The sequence below is a fragment of the Polypterus senegalus genome, chromosome 3, assembly GCF_016835505.1.
Source record: "Polypterus senegalus isolate Bchr_013 chromosome 3, ASM1683550v1, whole genome shotgun sequence".
Taxonomy (NCBI): domain Eukaryota; kingdom Metazoa; phylum Chordata; class Cladistia; order Polypteriformes; family Polypteridae; genus Polypterus; species Polypterus senegalus.
This window is the reverse complement of record NC_053156.1, coordinates 49540370-49561044: the sequence shown is the minus strand read 5'-3', so window position 1 is coordinate 49561044 and position 20675 is coordinate 49540370. Positions and strand designations below refer to the sequence as shown.

Here is a 20675-nt window from a genome sequence, read left to right as displayed (position 1 = left end):
ATCCCAAAATATGGCAGCAAAACTGCCTGGTTGACTGATTAGAGCACCATCCAGGCCGCAGTCATGTGATCTTAAATCTCAGGCTGTTGTTTATCCCACCTGTTATTTTCCTGAAGCTGTTACCCATAATCCCTGTTGTGGGGCATCCAGTAAATTTAGTCTTGATACAAACCTTAAATTAATTGATAACCAAAAAATAAGGTGTATAATTAGACCAAGGGATAAAACCAGACCCTCCACCAGGGGCATCTGTAATAGAAATTTACTTCAAATTAAAACAAAAAATATATCACCAGTTCAGAAAGAACCATGCAGTTTTAAATGCTGTTTATTGAACATTCACTCTCTTGGCACTAAAGCTGTTTTGGTAAATGATATTATATTAAGTACAAAATCTGATCTGTGTCTTCTCACTGAAACCTGGCTTAGTAAATGTGACACTGTTCCCCTAGCTGAGGCGTCACCAGATGGATACTCGTTCCTTCATAAGTCTAGAGATTCTGGTCGAGGAGAAGGACTTGGAATAATTCATTGTAATCACAATGCAAATCATGTCTAAAAATCTAGGCAACTTTACCTCCTTTGAGGCATTCATTTTAAATATTAAAACAGATTCCAACACAATTATAGTGCTAGTCTACAGACCACCAGGGCCATATTCATTGTTCATGACTGAATTTAGCAACCTTCTATCTGATTTGGCTATAAATTATGATCACGTAGCACTTATGGGGAAGTTTAATGTACACATTGATGTGGAAACTGACACTTTTAGCAAGTGTTTTACTTATTTGTTAAATTCAGTAGGATTTTGTCAGATTGTCAAAGGTTCAACTCATAATCATAACCACGCATTAGATTTAATTATAACTTACAAAGTTGAAATTCAAAATTTAAATATTACTCCATTAAATGAAGTTATTTCCGATCACTACTTAATTACATTTGATTTAGTCCTGCCCTTGCCAACGCATTCACAGATTAAAACAAAGACATCTAGATCGTAATTCTGCTTCAAAATTTGTAAATACTTTGAGTATTTATTTGACAGTCAGATGGATAGGGGAAGAGGCTCTAAGGTTACGGGAGGGAATGGCAACATGAAGAAGGTCAGACAGATATGGAGAGGTGAGGTTATGAATGGCCTGAAATGTTAATAACAGAATCTTAAAATCAGTTCGAAACTTAATCGGGAGCCAATGGAGCTGCTGCAAGACCGGAGTAATATGGTGAATAGATGAGGTTCGAGTAATGATGCGTACTGCAGAATTCTGGACTAACTGAAGCTTATAGAGATATTTGGAGATGGATGTTCTTGCAGCACCTATTCTAAACATTAGCAATAGTTCATTATTGCATGGCACAGTACCTGAAGCACTAAAAATGTCATTAAACCATCACAGAAAAAGTCAGGCTTAGACTCACACATACTAAATAATTATAGGCCTATTTCAAATTTACCCTTTCTCTCTAAAATACTACAAAAAGTAGTCGCCAATCAGCTTCAGTCACACCTTACACATTACAATTTATTTGAGAAATTCCAGTCTGGTTTCCACACTGGTCATAGTACAGAAACAGCACTAACACGGGTTGTAAATGACATTCTGATATCCTCTGATGAAGGAAACTCCACTGTAATTATGTTGTTGGACTTAAGTGCAGCATTTGATACCATTGACCATTCTATTTTACTGCACAGGCTAGAAAATGATGTTGGGCTTACAGGCACTGTGCTCGCTTGGTTTAGTTCTTATTTATCAAATCGATTCCAATATGTACAGAAATGTGCTGACTGTACTCCATCATTATACACAGAAGTTCAATATGGTGTTCCGCAGGGCTCAGTACTGGGACCTTTACTGTTTTCACTTTACATGCTTCCACTGGGATCTCTCATTAGGAAACATAATGTTAATTTTCACTCGTATGCAGATGACACCCAGTTATACCTTTCATTTAGATCAAATGAAGTTTCTCCGATGTTGTCTTTAATTAGTTGTGTTAGTGAATTAAAGGAGTGGATGGATGAGAACTACTTATCTTTAAATACTGATAAACCTGAGATGTTAATTGTTGGAGGGAATGATGCTGATCACAACAATATTTTGCATTCATTTAACTCAGTTGCAATCCCCATTAATTTCACTGAATCAGCCCGCAATTTAGGAGTTGTCTTAGATTCTAGCATGTCATTTAAAGCATATTACAAAGTTGTCCAAATCATGTTTCTTCCATCTTAAAAATGTTAGGAAATTAAGGCGCTTTCTAAATAAACAGGATTCTGAGAAATTAATTCATGCATTTTTTCTAGTAGGATTGACTACTGCAATGCGGTGTTCACTGGATGTTCAAACTGTTCTTTATACAGCCTCCAGTTAATCCAAAATGCTGCTGCAAGAATTATTACAAGAACAAGAAAATATGAACACATAACTCCAGTTCTTAAATTCTTACACTGGCTGCTGGTTAAGTTTAGGGCAGATTTCAAAATCCTCCTTTTAACATATAAAGCATTAAATGGTCTGGCTTACTTATCTAAACTTATCATGATTTACAAACCTGAACGCACACTAAGATCTCAAGATGCCAGTCTGCTTATGATTCCAAGGATTAATAAAATAACAGTGGGAGATCGAGCTTTTAGTTACAGGGCTCCTAAACTGTGAAATGGTCTGCCTGCTACTATAAGAGATGCCCCTTCAGTCTCAGCTTTTAAATCCCGGCTGAAGACTCACTACTTCAGTTTAGCATACCCTGACTAGAGCTGCTGATTAACTGTACATACTGCATCTCTGTCATTAGTCATTAGCACTAAAACATCAGTAACATGATAGTTATAATTGGATACTATTTCTCACCTATTCTGTTTCTCTTCTTGGTACTCAAATGTGGCATTTGTTGCCATGGCCCATCTGCCAAGTTGTTTTGCCTGCCTAAGGTAAAGTCATCTCTGATGGAGGATCACAGGAATCATAGGAAAGAGGGGTCCTTTCATCGGATTGGCTGGCCCAGCTATTTCAGCCGTAGATTGGCCAAATGGGGGAGGGAGCTTGATTGATGAGGTCTCCAGGACTCTAAACATATCCAAATCATATAATGGGATATCATCTACTGTTAAATTCTACTACGTACTTCTAAAAATTTAATTTTATACTGTATTGAAGATTTGTTCTGTTCTCTGTATTGTATTGACCCCCTTCTTTTTGACACCCACTGCACACCCAAGCTAGCTAGAAAGGGGTTTCCCTTTGAACTGCCTTTCCCAAGGTTCCTTCCATTTTTTTCCCTACAATGTTTTTTTTTGGGGAGGGGGGGTTTCCTTGTCTTCTTATAAAATATCAAGGCTGGGGGGCAGTCAAGAGGCAGGGCCTGTTAAAGCCCATTGCGGCACCTCTTGTGTGATTTTGGGCTATACAAAAATAAATTATATTGTATTGTATTATGTGCTAATCAACAAGCATCACATCACCTTTTCCTGACACCATGATTATTGATTAGAGCTGTCTCATAAATACTTCAAATACCACTAGTTAAGAAAAGCACCAGCATTCCTATTTACTAATATCATTAATAAAAAGAGTGCGAATAAAAACAATATTAATAAACTGGCATTACAATCATTTTTACTCAAATGAATAAATTTAGCAATACATTACATGTTTGCCAAACGTATGTTAGTAATAACAGAAATATCAATGAAAATATGAAAGAATTAAAAAGAAAACATCTTAAAGTATACATTTAAGTAGAAAGTAGAGTCACAACTACTCAATGGCTTAAAAAGTTTGTTTTAAAAATTGAGATAAGCAATAATCTAAAATATTTTTTTATCCTTGTTAGATAGAATATGATGACTGACTAGAAATGTGAATTTGAAGCAAACTGGCTAATTAAAACTCACACAATAATTGTGATTTCCATATTGAGGTTTCTTTGTGAGATTCACATTTGACTTAGCTATTCTTCATACTCATGGCGCCATCCACAAGTTTCAGGTTGCATTTTCACAAAGTGCAGGTAGCAGCAAATTTAAACTTGATGGCAAAATAACTTTCGCTCAAAAAAGATAATCAAAATTCAAGTGCTGTCATTTATTTTCTGTAAGTCTTGGACTCCCAAGTCACAGCGATGGAGGAATATTTCGGACAAAATTAAATAAATAAATAAATAAATGCGTAAATAAATAAAAGTACTGTGAAATGTGAGCATAAATAAATAAATATGTCATGAAATGAGAGCATAAATAAATAAATGTGTCACAAAATGTTTTTTGTTGCTTATTTATTTATTTCATTTTGTCCGTAACATTCCTGCAAACCGTCATGAAATACGACTTGAAATAAAACTGTCACTTTTACTCGTCAAAGTTGAGAGGGTGGGTTCTAACACACCCTCTAGTTACTGATTGGTGAATCGAAGCAAAAGAATTAATTAGAAAAATGCTTACTACTGCCGATGAAATGGATTCTGCCGAAGATACAGTAATCCCTCGCTACATCGCGCTTCGACTTTTGCGGCTTCACTCTATCGCGGATTTTAAATGTAAGCATATCTAAATGTATATCACGGATTTTTCGCTGGTTCGCGGATTTCTGCGGACAATGGGTCTTTTAATTTATTGTACATGCTTTCTCAGTTTGTTTGCCCAGTTGATTTCATACAAGGGACGCTATTGGCGGATGGCTTAGAAGCTACCCAATCAGAGCATGTATTACATATTAACTAAAACTCCTCAATGATATAAGATATGCTTCCTGCGCTGTGCTTGATTGTTTGCTTTTCTCGCTCTCTGATGTTCTCTGTGACTGACGGAGGGGGTGTGAGCAGAAGGGCTGTTTGCACAGAGGCTGTTTGCTTAGAAGATACGGACGCTCCTCTAAAAAATGCTGCCTTGTCACGGTGCTTCAGCATACTTAAAAGCCCAAAAGCACATATTGATTTTTTGATTTGATTGTTTGCTTTTCTGTCGCACGCTCTCTCTCTCTCTGACATTCTCTGCTCCTAACACGCATTCTTTGAAGAAGAAGATATGTTTGCATTCTTTTAATTGTGAGAAAGAACTGTCATCTCTGTCTTGTCATGGAGCACAGTTTAAACTTTTGATTAAAGGGTGTTATTTCATGTCTAGAGGGCTCTAATAATGTTAACAGTATGGGAGAGTTTATAAGGGCTTAAAATATATAAAAATAACCATACAAACATATGGTTTCTACTTCGCGGATTTTCATCTATCGCGGGTGGTTCTGGAACGCAACCCCCGCAATCGAGGAGAGATTACTGTATTACGTATTTCAGAGACAGAATTGAAGATTTATCGGAAGAAATTGCAATGTTGGCGGCCCTTTTAGACTCCGATATAGATTAAACTATTTTTGAAATTATCGAAGAACAGGGGGAACGGACTCTACTACACCCCAGTTCAGGTGACACAGTTCCCTGCTCTGGACGTACATCCTTTGACATTCCAGCTGAGTCAATTGAACACCTTCTGTTATGTGGTTTAAAAGTACGACAGATTGCAGATCTATATGGTGTATCGGAGAAGAAGATCACAAGGCGAATGAGCCAGTTTGATATACGGTAAGCTGCAACAGCTGTATTAGTTTAGGTACTTTGAAATGGAATGCCCAAAGCAGCTCCAACTAATATTTTGAACTGAGTATTTGACCCTTGTTTGAGTATAAAGTCAGGTGCATATCCGCAGCTACTTTTTCAAACAACTCTACAGCTCTGATCAGTGGCAAAGATATATTTCTTGAACGAACAGGAGGAAAGAAATCCTGTTTGGTTAAATAAAAATAATTTATAATGAGTATTTTAATTCAGTTTTGAAAAGTAAAAACTTTAGATTATAAAATTGAGCCTATTCTTGGAAATAAAATACGATTGAAAAAAGTGTTATTACCTATGGGTTTGGAATTTAAATAACTGTTGTTTGCAAAAATAAAAGATACTACTGAATAAAATAAAGTTTTGTACATAATATACTATATAGATACATATTGTAAAAATGGTAAATAATGTATGGTTGTTGTAAAAACTGAATATAATACATGGTTTTTGCAAGAATTATATATAATATATTTTGCATTTATCAAGAAAAGGAATTTTTTTTAAAAAGATAAAATATTGTGTTTCTGTGTGATTGGCCAATCTCTAAAATGGACTGATACCTGTCCTGTGTCCAGTGCTCCAGCAACTCTGTTATCATAAAAGTGGCTTAAAATAATTCTTTACCCAAAAATTATATTTTTTTATATGTCACTTATTCCATGTACTTTGTAGTGATGGCCAAAATTTTATCAAATCTCTTCATGGAAAGTTGACATAACAAAATATTTGATAGAATGGGAGCCAATGGTCATTAGTGCTGGACAACAGTAAAGCCCCTTCACCTTGGATTGTACTTTTCCCCCAAACTACAAGAGAAAAGTAACATAAAAATAGCACTTTTGTTTTCGAACCTAGTTTTGTTAAACTTGATTTGCATGTATGGAATGTTATCTGATTTTAATAAAATTAATAAAAGCTTATAAAAATAGCACTTTTGGATTGAATATTCCTTTAAGCAAGTTTGAGAATGTTATGTTTATTTATTCATTAACTTACTGTACAAATCCTACTAAGTCTACAACACTGTTATGTGAAAACAGAGTCATATCCTGGAAGCATTAAGCACATGTCCTTTGTTATTTTTCGAGGGGGCCATGTATCTATCTATCTATCTCCTTTTTTCCTCTGTACCTCTGTCATTTTATGATTATTATTCTTTCTTTATATTAGACTGGTTAAAAAAATAACATTGATGCCTGAAAAGCTTTAGACAAATGAAATTTGTGGTAGGTAGTGTCTTCATATTTTACATCCCTCGCCTAAGTTTCATTCTTGGAAGCGCTGTGTAATTTTGCCACAGGCAGTCTGCACCTCCCCAGCTTGTCAGTAGAAAGGGATGAATTACTTTCAAACACCAACTAGGAAGAAAGGGTGTTGTGACGTATTTATGTATTGCCTTGATGATGGAAGCGGTGGTCGCATGTCTGTTCAGGTCATAAAGAAGCTTGGTTTTAATGTAAAGTAAGTGGTGGCTCAGGGGCTAAGGATCTGCGTTGGTATCCCAAAGTTTGCCGGTTCGAATCCACGTCACTGCCAGAAGAGATTCTACTCTGCTGGACCCTTAAACTTCAATTGCTCCAGGCGCGCTGTACAATGGCTGACCCTGCACTCTGACCCTAATTGGTATGTGAAAACTTAACAAATTCCTAATATGAGAAATTGTATAAGGTGAAATAAAGAACAAAAGTGCTTTGACAATCGTGTGATGCATTTCAGCTCTATCCTGTTGGTGATCCTTGATACAATAAAAAGGGCAATTCATAAAGAATGTGTATCAACATGGAAGACTGTAATGTAGGTTAGATGGAACTTGGAAGAAACTATGTCCAAGGATATAGGTTGGCAAAGAGAGTTCAGTTGATCTCTAACTGATATTGTGAATTCTCTCTGTGAGGATACCTCAGGTTATTCGGTAATTGAAGAAATCATGTATCTTGATAAACAAGTCAGCCATTCATTCACCCACATATTTCAATCCACAGTTTTAGATGGGGGAGCCAATCTTGCTGGAATCAAGTATAAGGCAGGAACCAACTCCAGGCTGCATGAAAGCATATTACAGGGCGCTATCATCTATTAAGGGCAGATTTCCTATCTTTAAGTGTGCATAGTTTCTGGGAGGAAATTTAGGTACTGGCTGAAAACCTTCCTAAACACATTGGACTTGAAACTCTGAGGATGCTGGTTCAATTCCTCACTTCCACCTCACTGTGTGACCATGCCTGTTTTCCAATTATCAAAAATAAAATACAAACATTTGTCATGATGTTATATATCATACTGGAAAAAGGCATCAGCAAGATATAAATGATAATAAAATTGCTTATAAATGAATCGTACCATGAAAATTAGACACCCAAGATCCCAGAAGCAGGTCACCCACTATGCAGAAATTATCATTTAATGACACTTACGCACGTAGAAAATTCTCATCACTTTTGGATAACTTTGCTTTGTATCCCCCCATGCTATGAGATTTTAACTTGTCACATGTCAGGGTGGGGGGCCGACCACAGTACCAGGTGTCTTGTGTAATCGGATCTACATAGGCGCAGCAGCAATTTTCTTTAGTCTCTAGTATATTACATACAGTTTTCTCTGATTTCTTCCCATGCTCAAAGTAACCATAGAAAAAAACTTTGTGTGGATCAGACTCCCGCAGCTTCCTGATTACTGCCACTGCCTCGCTAGAGTGGATCAGACGGATGGAGACCTGAGCATTGCCCGACCATAAAAGTATGAATTTTGCTGTGTAACTCCCATTTTTGTGGTCCACCACTGTGCCATAGGTGCTGGCCTTCTGTTCCGGAGAATGAATCTTTGCCTGGAAAAAGTCACCTCCGTAGCGTTTTGGGTTGCCAAGCTGATCTCTTGCCACCAGAATCACTTCCAATGTGTCCCCAACAAAGTAGGTTTTATTTAAATTCTTAATGAAACAGGAACAAGTTCTTGGATCAGTGGAGTTTTCAAATGACAACGGCTCCTCAGGGGCAGGCCATGCAAGTGCCTCGTTGAGCTGTTCCTCTTCTGCTGCACTAACATCTTTATTCAATAGTCTGGTGGTGGAACTGAGTTTGGTATCGACTGGTACAGCAAACAACATTTCATTAATATCCATGGTTTTTCTACTTGGAGACAAGAGGTTTTCAAAAATATACACTGGCCATATTTTATAAATAGCCTGTAAAACAGAAAAATATATATTTGTAATCTTTGCTGGTTTTTACTATAGAATCTTTTGGTTCTATCTTTAACCAAAATTTAAATGAAAGTAAAAAAGAGATTTTCTGGAACCAACATTCTTGCCGTTATCTTAACTTACTGTAATGTAAAACTCATTCACTTACAGACAGGGGTGCAAATAGGGGCTATGCAGACTAGGAATTGCAAAGGGGCTCCCAACCACTGGGGATCCCAAGAACATCCATATGCATAGGCCTGTGTGAGGGCCAAAGGAGAAATGAAAAAAATCAGGTAGTAATGCTAGAGAAAAGTTACAATGGTAAACATTATTTGAAAGTCTATACTGGCTGCATTTGACTCTATGTGTTCCTACAGGCTACTAATGCTGCATTTAGACTGTACAATAGCTAAAAATTATTCATTTACAATTTTTGGCTCATTTACATTTGTTTGTTTGCTTATTCAAACTATGCAAACTATTCAAATGCAATGTGATCATTTATCGATGTTTTTATCCTGAATCTGTAAAATCAGCAATTCATCAGAAAGAATGGATCTAATAGACAACCAAGAATATTAGCTATATGCTGACTGCAGATATGCTGGCTTTACAATACTCAATGTGCGTGAGTATCGATTTGTCAGCTTACAAGTGCTGAAGGAGGGTTTCAGTGGAATAATTTTTGACAAATACGTACATAGAAACCTGAAGACATGAAGGAGAAGCCATTACTGGTGGTAGAAAAATATGGAGGGGTTTAATGCAAAATAGCTCTCTGACAATATCACTATGTTGAGGGTGGGCATTTGATTAGGCCAATGTCTGACTGCAAGACATCGTCAGAAAAATTTTCAGAAAACACATTGCATATATACTGGCAGGTTTTTTTTTCTTCTTTTTTCAACATCTATATACAGTAGATGGGAGTAGTGTGGGTTAGCTCTGTAATTATTGGCATAAAAAGTAGCCTGTGGTTATGGTGACAGCATGACCATATTTTTATCATCCAACCCCATAAATCATTAAGATATAAACTAGATTAAGGACCCTTGTAATAAACTGACAATCCTAATATAATAAAATGCAATGTAACTAAAGTATAATAATCATCATTAAACATTTACCCCTGATTCCTGTTCACTGTTTCCTCATCAACATATAGAAATAATACAATATCATCATTCAATCAGTGTCCAATGTCAGAGTGTTTTTTTCCAGCCGAAGCAAAGAGTGAAATCTATCAAGTCATTGACAGTGGTGAACACCAGAGAATGGCATTTGCTGATTTTAAACTTAAGTTTTAATGTGCCAGTCTGAGAGATGTTTATACTTTGAATGAAATCAGCCTTTAGCAATGCTGCCAAAGCCTAGAGGCCATTGCTGTATTGATTGTTTAAGTTTATTCTGCTGTGTTTTCTTTGCAATGCCAATTTAATAAAAAGCTAATGCGCACATAACTTGGGGTATTCCTAAGAAATGTAATCATTTACTTCATGAGGCAGACGTGCATAATAAACAAGAATACTTGCATTATATATTTGAAATATTAAAACATGTGCTTCAGTTTAAATGTTCAAAGTCTAAATATTCTTGATTATATTTGTAATTATTCATACTCTGAAAGAGATTGCTAGAGGGCTAGATTTCTAGTAAAGGATCAAAAATAACATCATATTTGTAATCACTCACCTTATAATGGTCTAAAATTATATCCCCTAAGCTTAGGTTCTAAATTTGTCATTTTTAACCATCTGGGAGTGGCTCTTAGAGAGCTAGAAACACTAGTAAAGAATCAGACATTATAAAATATATTTGTGATCAGCAATCTTGACAATAGCATAAAGTGACATTCCAAATGCTTATATTACCAATCCCCATTTATTTCAAAGTTTTGTGAAAAAGAGGAACTTTGAGTATCTTTTATCTCATTAGAGAGTGAAAACCCCTGGGGTTGGTTGATGTGGCATGCACAATGTCAAGTCTTTCTGATTGTTTGTGCTGGAGACACTTATTGGCTTACTTTGTTATCATTAGGGTGTAATTTCCTGCACAAAATATGGTCCAAAAATGGCAGAACAAGTCTACGTGGCCAAAAGTAGGAAGGCACTCCAATAAGTCTGCCCTTCATAACTAAACATCAGGATGAGTCAAATGTTATATGGGGGGATTTCCTCCTACTGGTGAGTCCGGAGATGCCAGATAAAAAAAGAAAAAAAGTGATTTTAAAACATTCAATACTAATTCTTATGAACAAAAAAACAATGATTACAATTTGTTGGTATTGTTGGGTTGTCTATATTGTAGTATTGTAGTTGTAATTGTTTTGCCTCCTGTTCATGATGAGTCAACAACCATATCCAAACCTACAGTTTTTGACTCCTTTGAACATTATGCTTCAAAAAATGCAATCAGAATGATGGCCCAAAAACAAAGCTTGCATACTCTACTTACATGATCCTCTGTGGCAAAAAGTATCGGACATTATCAAATTATAGAGAATGCCCTCTTAATATAGAAAAAATCAATTAGCTTGACTCCTTGCTCAGGTGCAGCACAGACAAACAATATCTTCCGCTTTAGCACTTCAGTTTGCATGAAGCCTAGTGATCTTTGAGACTCCATAGCAAACAGGGGCTGCACAGGAGCCAGATAGTATGAAACAAGTGGTTTTGCTGCAGGTCTGGAGTCACACAGGTATCAAATGACGTTGTGTGGCTTAGACAGGCAAGCCTTGAGTAACAGCTCCTCCGAGCTGGATGTAGTCATTATTGAGTGTGAAGATCAGAGTGTCCCACATGTTCTTTGCCAGAGACAGTCCCAGGCTTAGCCTGATAAAGCATTCCAGGGAGATTGAAGCCATTTGATGTTGGGTGTTCAACACTGGCCTGTCAATGAAGGGACTACACTTGACATATTGCTGCATGTTTAAACTGCTTCTAACACGGAGCAGAGGCAAGTAGATCTACTAACACCTACTATTCTGAGAGAGATCAATACGCTTTATTCCCATCAATTAAAACTGCTGCTCACATTATCCACTGTTAACCATTGCCACCAGAATCATTGGTGGCAAAATAACAGTCCTCACTGTCCATCTTCTCTATATATTGTAGTCTTTGTGTCCTAGTTGTCTGACCTTTCCAAAAAGTATTCAAACCTGGACCTGACTAACAACATTGGCTATGAAAAAAAGGCTCTCTAGTTCAACTGGTACACAAAATATAATTTTCATCATTGTCTTTGGTTACAAAAAGCAATGAAAATTACAGAACATTTCATTTTGGAATTGTATTATTTTCTGTTTAAATACAAACACAGAAAGTATTTAAATCTGACACCACGTTATTAAGACGGTAGATCATTTTGACTTACCCCCAGACTCATGACAATAACAAACAACAGTAATATTTTCATATAACTTGACATGCTTGATTTTTGATACATCTGAATGGAACAAAAAGAAAAAAAGAACATTTTCAAAATCATAGACACACACAGCATTTCAAACCCACTTAAAACAGTTCACAGCTAAGGGTGACCTGAACCTCACTAAGCAGCACTGGGTGCAAGTAATGGGGCACAAGTCTATTTTTGGGCACAGTCTTGCACACATCAGCACAAGTTACTTAGTGTTCAGTCAGTCTAATCTGCTTGTCTTTGGACTGTAGAAAAGCAAAGTATCTGAGGAAAAACTTATGTATATGTATGAATTTTATTGGTACACTCTATTAATCCTTGAGTGTAAATTGTATTTTCACATGACCTTTGGAGGGCAACACACATGGTCAATCATTGTACAACACCCCTGGTGCAATTTTCAGGTTAAAGGCCTTGCTCAAGGGCCCAATAGAGTAGGATCACTTCTGGCAGTAAAGGGATGTGAACCAGAAACCTTCCAGACACCAGTAAAGATAATTAGCCTCAGAGCCACCACTTCGCCTTTGATGAGAAAATTCCATTCGTGCAGCAAATGGACCAGGATTTGAACCTACTTACATGGAGAGGGGAGGCAGAATAGGATTCTTCCCTCAAAAAACCTCTGACTGGGGAAGAGAAGATAATGAAATGGAGAGTTCAAAGCAGTTGCTTTGTATAATAAAAAGTAAAACTGTACAAAAAAGCACAAACACACCATTTATCTCTCTTAATTTAATACTTAGTATCAAGTCATCGTTGTGTATCCCGAGATGTCCATGCAGTAAACGTGATAAATGTTTTGCACCTCAGAGCTGAACATGTTGAGCAAATCTTTGTGTGTATTTGACTTTGGATAATTTATTTATTTATTAGCTAGATCACATGGATCTGTAAAGTTAGAAATATCTGAACAACAAGGATTATTGATCACTCCTTTAAAATTTCCATGAACAAATCTGCTCCGAACTTAACCAAACCCATCAGTTATAATTTTACCTAGAAGTGCAATAGTTGAAATCTCACCTCTTCAACTGCTGATATCAATTGTCAACACACTAAATTCTAAATGAAAACACTGAAATTAAGAAAAAGTTGTCACAAAAGCTTTGTTTTAAGTCTTAAACACTGTTGTATGTATATTACATACAGTGGTGTGAAAAACTATTTGCCCCCTTCCTGATTTCTTATTCTTTTGCATGTTTGTCACACAAAATGTTTCTGATCATCAAACACATTTAACCATTAGTCAAATATAACACAAGTAAACACAAAATGCAGTTTTTAAATGATGGTTTTTATTATTGAGGGAGAAAAAAAAATCCAAACCTACATGGCCCTGTGTGAAAAGTAATTGCCCCCTGAACCTAATAACTGGTCGGGCCACCCTTAGCAGCAATAACTGCAATCAAGCGCTTATGTAACTTGCAATGAGTCTTTTACAGCACTCTGGAGGAATTTTGGCCCACTCATCTTTGCAGAATTGTTGTAATTCAGCTTTATTTGAGGGTTTTCTAGCATGAACCGCCTTTTTAAGGTCATTCCATAGCATCTCAATTGGATTCAGGTCAGGACTTTGACTAGGCCACTCCAAAGTCTTCATTTTGTTTTTCTTCAGCCATTCAGAGGTGGATTTGCTGGTGTGTTTTGGGTCATTGTCCTGTTGCAGCACCCAAGATCGCTTCAGCTTGAGTTGACGAACAGATGGCCGGACATTCTCCTTCAGGATTTTTTGGTAGACAGTAGAATTCATGGTTCCATCTATCACAGCAAGCCTTCCAGGTCCTGAAGCAGCAAAACAACCCCAGACCATCACACTACCACCACCATATTTTACTGTTGGTATGATGTTCTTTTCTGAAATGCTGTGTTCCTTTTACGCCAGATGTAACGGGACATTTGCCTTCCAAAAAGTTCAACTTTTGTCTCATCAGTCCACAAGGTATTTTCCCAAAAGTCTTGGCAATCATTGAGATGTTTCTTAGCAAAATTGAGACGAGCCCTAATGTTCTTTTTGCTTAACAGTGATTTGCGTCTTGGAAATCTGCCATGCAGGCCGTTTTTGCCCAGTCTCTTTCTTATGGTGGAATCGTGAACACTGACCTTAATTGAGGCAAGTGAAGCCTTCAGTTCTTTAGACGTTGTCCTGGGGTCTTTTGTGACCTCTCGGATGAGCCGTCTCTGCGCTCTTGGGGTAATTTTGGTCGGCCGGCCACTCCTGGGAAGGTTCACTTCTGTTCCATGTTTTTGCCATTTGTGGATAATGGCTCTCACTGTGGTTTGCTGGAGTCCCAAAGCTTTAGAAATGGCTTTATAACCTTTACCAGACTGATAGATCTCAATTACTTCTGTTCTCATTTGTTCCTGAATTCCTTTGGATCTTGGCATGATGTCTAGCTTTTGAGGTGCTTTTGGTGATTTCTTGATTGGAAACAGGTGTGGCAGTAATCAGGCCTAGGGGTGGCTACGGAAATTGAACTCAGGTGTGATACACCACAGTTAGGTTATTTTTTTAACAAGGGGGCAATTACTTTTTCACACAGGGCCATGTAGGTTTGGATTTTTTTTTCTCCCTAAATAATAAAAACCATCATTTAAAAACTGCATTTTGTGTTTACTTGTGTTATATTTGACTAATGGTTAAATGTGTTTGATGATCAGAAACATTTTGTGTGACAAACATGCAAAAGAATAAGAAATCAGGAAGGGGGCAAATAGTTTTTCACACCACTGTATTGTACATACATTTTCAAACTTTCTTAATTCCAATTCAAGTGGTTGTAGGCTCATTAGAGTCAACAACCAAGGAAGTCTTCAGAGACCAGAAAAAATCACTGAGGTTTTTGTGAAAAAAAAACACCTGTTATGATTTATTGTAATCTCAGCCTTTACATCAACAAAATCTGAAATCTCAATAAGGCTGGTCTAGATCACGGGTGTCGAACTCTAGGCCAGGAGGGCCGCAGTGACTACAGGTTTTCATTCTAACCCTTTTCCTAATCAATGACCTGTTTTCACTGCTAATTCACATTTTAATAGCCCTGTTAGAAGGATTCAGTTCTCTGAATTGATTCGTTTCCTCATTAAAATGCAGCCAAACAGAAATGAGACGTGAAACGAGCCAACAGATGACCAGCTAAACTGGAGCTTCAAACTTCAACCAATTTCTTAATGAGAAGCCAATTCTTGCTATTAATTAAACTCGTTATTTAATTCCACGGCTTGTTGTTGCTCTCATTCTGCCACACCTGACATTTCCAAAACTGTTGATTTTCTGTTTATCATAAGAACATCGTCAAAGTGTTTTGGTGAGTTGAGAGACCAACCTTACTGAGACTTTCACCTTTCTTTATTTTCATATATTGTGTAATGTGGCAGCTTGTTTTGTGTCTCATTATTGTTTGGCTGCTAATTAAGGAAAAAGAAACAACTAAAGGGCCTGAGTCAAGTTAATTAAAAGAAGTAATTGGCAGCAGAAACTGGTCACTAATTAAGAAGATGGTTAGAATGAAAACCTGCAGCCACTACGGCCCTCCAAGACTGGAGTTTGACACCCCTGGTCTACAGTAGATGTTTAGTAGTTCATCTATTCCTTTATATATTCTGAACAAGTTTCCAAAATTTACCAGTTAAGAAAAAGGTGATTGATTAATTTTGATGTAATTTCTACCTATTCATTCATGCATAGAATCAATCCATCCATACATTCAGGAATTTCATGGCAAGGAAGGGAAAGCATGAATGCATCACCATAAGACACACCAGTTAGAAACAGACCAGACATCCGAATACTTGCAAGACAGTGTGACCTTACCATAATTTCACTGTCTTGTTTTGTTCCAGTACTTTTTAGGAATCAGTACTTTCCTGCTTGCAGCTGATCACTCTCTTTTTCACAGTATTTAATCTGTTATTTGTGTCCATGTTGCCTTGGCCCTCTCTTCCTCTTTATTATGCTATTTAACATTTGAGCCTTTTGGGTCTAGGAGCTTTCATGGCTTTGTTCTTGTTCTTGCTTATTTGTTTCCTCTCTAAAATTCTTGATGCCTGCATCTGTTGTCTGGTGTTTGTTTAGCACAAAGTTCTTTTTGTGAATTTGACCAAGCCTGTGGGATAATTAGAAAAGGTGCAGTTGTTATTTTGTTCAATAATACAATGTGACAGAGGCAATAAATGTAACACAATACAATAAATAATCTAGGCTCATGTGGACTACTAGTACCTGTCAGTGACCTGCATATTTCATAAAATTTAGCTCTTTTCCAATAATTTTTTAAGGTAAACTCCGGGGTAGGGTGGGGTGACTTAGGGTGGGTTTCATTAATGGTGGGGAGGGGTCAAAATTTATATATGATTTTTTTTTTCCTTTGTTTTCCGTTATTTCATTTTTGTCCTAATTTTAAAATTCAATAAAAAAAAGAAAATGACAATGACAAAAAGAAAATTCAAAAAAAGAAAATTGATTTAAGTAAAACATTTAAGAAAATAAACATGCAACTTGTTTGAGTAGCAAGATGTGAGAGATAAAGTGGAGTGAGGCTAGTAATATCATGTTTGATCTATTTGTCCTTTGAAACGGTCCTCTTTTTGTAAGACGTTATCGAAATTAAAGATTGTTTGGTATTAAGAAACAGCTGTGCTTGAATCTGTAGGTATAGACAGTGGATTGGCGATTGTGTCCAGAAATCCTGTCTGTGCTAACAGGAAGGTCTATGAAGTTTTGGGGCAGCTTGTGGTTCATGAAATTGCTTTCTGCTTAACAAAACCCTAGTCTGCTAGGTACTTCATGGGATACCTGCAATTTGGCCCATATTTTCCCATTCAGGGACCTTGTGCTGCCTCCAAGCAGTTTAAGTAACGCCTGTCCTTCAGAGCCACGTTCATTTACTTTTACTCGCATTTCTAACTGCCAGGTTAAGTCCTACTTCCTCTCAGGACACAGGTGCAAGCCATTCTTAGTTCTGTGGTTTTCTTGGTATCGTTTTCACTCTTGCAAGCCCTTGTCAGTTGGAACACCATTACTCAGAATTACTCACTAGTGTTTCTGAGAATGATGGAATTTCTTTTTGAACTTTGAGAATTAATGTAGTTTTTTTTGGCTAGTTGCAAAACTTAATCAGTTGCTAAAACAATTTCTCTCCTGATTGTTGATGTTATGAATGTGTTTGGAAGGAATTAACGGGATTCTTACTTTAAAAGGAGAGACTCCATGGCCGTATTAATCAAAAAGTAAATTTCTTTGGATCAAATGCCAGCATTCAGGCCTTCATAGCTAAAGGGATCCTCTAACCAGTCTCATGCATAGCCTTCCTTGAATTAACCTTGTGCCTTCTTAATGGCTTCTGCTCATAGTTCTGATATTGATAGTGACAAGTCCACTATGACTCCTAGATCCTTCTTATAATGTGTACTTTCAATTTTCAGATTTCCCATTGTGTATTCAGATCTAACATTTTCACTTCCTATGTGTAATACCTTACATCTACGTCCATTAAATTTAATCTGCCATAAATCTGACCAAGCCTGTATTCTGCCCAAATACATTTGTAATGATTTAGCTTATTTTAAATTATTTATCATTCCATATAGTTTACAAACTTAATGAGCTTGTTGATTACATTCCACCCAGAACATCTATGTATAATAAAAAGAGCAGCAGCACCCTGCACCGATCTTCAAGGGACACCAATTTGACATCATCTAATTCAGAAGTTCACCATAACCCTTTGCTTCCTGTGCTTGAGCCAAGTTTGCATGCATTTACAAATTGCCCTGAATTCCCACTTATTTTAGTTTGATCATTAACCTTTCTTGTGGCCCCTTAACAATAGCTTTCTAAAAATCAAGATAAATAATATCCCTCTCTGATCATTTTATTTTGTTACATCCTCACTGAATTCCAGCAGGTTAGTAAAACACAGCCTCCCTCTCCTGAAGCCATGCTGACTGTTCAGTAAAACTCCTGTTTTTGTCGTGTGTTGCTCAGTCTTATCCTTAATAATTCCTTCCATTTCTTTACATGTGATGTACTTTAAACTTACTGGCCTGTAGTTACTTGGATGTGCACTTTTTATACAAGTGGATAATACTTGGTATCTTCTAATCCTTAGAAATCTCCCCAGCACTCAGTGACATTTGAAACACGCCTACAAAATATCATCTGTAGAAAGGGAGATTTTATAAATATTATTTTTCATTTTACTTTCCCATGGTGGCGCAGTGGTAGTGCTGCTGCCTTGCAGTTAGGAGACCCGGGTTTGCTTCCCGGGTCCTCCCTGCGTGGAGTTTGCATGTTCTCCCCATGTCTGCGTGAGTTTCTTCCGGGTGCTCCGGTTTCCTCCCACAGTCCAAAGACATGCAGATTAAGTGCATTGGCGATCCTAAATTGTCCCTAGTGTGTGCTTAATGTGTGTGTGTGTGCCCTGCAGTGGGCTGGCGCCCTGCCCGGGGTTCGTCTCCTGCCTTGCGCCCTGTGTTGGCTGGGATTGACTCCAGCAGATCCCCGTGACCCTGTAGTTAGGATATAGTGGGTTGGATAATGGATGGATGGATGGATTTTACTTTCCTTGTAGGTGACACCATCATTAGTGTACTCGTATTGCTGTAACCCCGAAAATAAGAACTAAAAAGAACATCATCATGGTAACCATAATATACTGAAAAAATAAAAGGAACATTTTTGAATCAGAGTATAGCATCAAGTCAATGAAACTTCTGGGCTATTGATCTGGTCAGTTAAGTAGTAGAGGGAGTTGTTAATCAGTTTCAGCTGCTTTGGTGTTAATGAAATTAACAACAGGTGCACTAGAGGGGCAACAATGAGACGACCCCCAAAACAGGAATGGTTTAACAGGTGGAGGCCATTGACATTTTTCCCTCCTCATCTTTCCTGACTGTTTTTCACTAGTTTTATATTTGGCTATGGTCAGTGTCACTACTGGTAGCAATGAAGTGATTGCTGGACCATACAGAGGTTGCACAGGTAGTCCAACTTCTGCAGGATGGCACATCAATACGTGCCATTGCCAGAAGGTTTGCTTTGTCCCCAGCACAGTCTCAAGGGCATGGAGGAGAGTCCAGGAGACAAGTAGTTACTCTAGGAGAGCTGGACAGGGCCATAGAAGGTCCTTACCCCATCAGCAGGACCGGTATCTGCTACTTTGGGCAAGGAGAAACAGGATGAGCACTGCCAGAGTCCTACAAAATGACCTCAAGCATGCCACTCCCGTGAATGTCTCTGACCAAACATTCAGAAATAGGCCTGAGGTTCGAACGTCCTCTAGTGGACCCTGTACTCACTGCCTGGCATTGTGGAGCTTGATTAGCATTTTCCATAGAATACCAGAATTGGCAGGTCCACCACTGGCGCCCTGTGCTTTTCACAGATGAGAGCAGGTTCACCCTCAGCACATTTGGCTCACATTAAAGGGTCTGGAGAAGCCGTGGAGAACGTTATGCTGCCTGTAACATCATTCAGCATGACCGATTTGGTGGTGGGTCAGTGATGGTCTAGGGAGGCATATCCATGGAGGGACACACAGACCTCTACAGGCTAGATAACGGCACCTTGACTGCCATTAGGTATCGGGATGAAATCCTTGAACCCATTGTCAGACCCTATGCTGGTGCAGTGGGTCCTGGGTTCCTCCTGGTGCATGACAATGTAGGCAGTTCCTGGAGGATGAAGGAATTGATACCATGGACTGGCCCCCATGCTCGCCTGACCTAAATCCAATAGAACACCTCTGGGACATGATGTTTTGGTCCATCTGACGCCACCAGGTTGCACCTTAGACTGTCCAGGAGCTCAGTGATGCCCTGGTCCAGATCTGGGAGGAGATCCCCCAGGACACCCTCCGTCATCTCATTAGTAGCATGCCCCGATGTTGTCAGGCATGCACACAAGCACATGGGGGGGCCATACAAACTACTGAGTACGATTCTGAGTTGCTGCAATAACATTTCGGCAAAATGGACTCGCCTGCCACATCATTTTTTCACTTTGATTTTTGTGGTGTCTTTGAATTCAGCCCTCTGTAGGTTGATAATTTTCATTCCATCAAACAATGTGGCAGCCTTTCGTTCCCAACACTTTGCCCAGCCCATATCAGTATAGATATCCAGCAGGATCTGATGTGTTTTCAAAATGTTCCTTTAATTTTTTGAGCAGTTTATATAAGATTAGCTCATGGTTTTTAACACCCAGTCTTTTTTTCTCAAAATGAAGATTCATTCTAATTGTAGTTTTTTTAACACATCAATCCTTTGCTTGATTGTTCTGTTTCTTTGAAACTTTGCTTGTTTAATGACTTATGATTGGATTTGCAGTTTAGCTTTGTTTGCTGCTCTCTAGTGAATCTGTCTCCACCTGCCTTAATTCTCTTCTGGATCTCTGAAGTAAAATCAAGAATGACTTTACCTTTCTACTGTTTTATGTGAGCAATCCAATAAGGTACATTAC

At 37.9% G+C, this 20675-nt stretch overlaps 1 protein-coding gene across 9 annotated transcripts in view; it reads right to left on the bottom strand.

Moving 5' to 3' along the window:
• Window positions 1–20675, bottom strand: part of LOC120525126 (NXPE family member 3-like) — a 172213-nt gene that overhangs the window by 33104 nt on the left and 118434 nt on the right. For all 9 annotated transcript variants that reach the window (XR_005632893.1, XM_039747171.1, XM_039747168.1 and 6 more), the window contains 3 exons: window positions 16029–16320; window positions 12173–12244; window positions 8031–8797 (listed from right to left, as the gene is read on the bottom strand). Coding sequence is in view for 8 of the 9 variants with exons in the window: in XM_039747171.1 (XP_039603105.1) it covers window positions 8031–8797; window positions 12173–12244; window positions 16029–16031 (842 nt within the window). In the remaining variant the exon portion in view is untranslated. The remainder of the gene's footprint in view (window positions 1–8030; window positions 8798–12172; window positions 12245–16028; window positions 16321–20675) is intronic.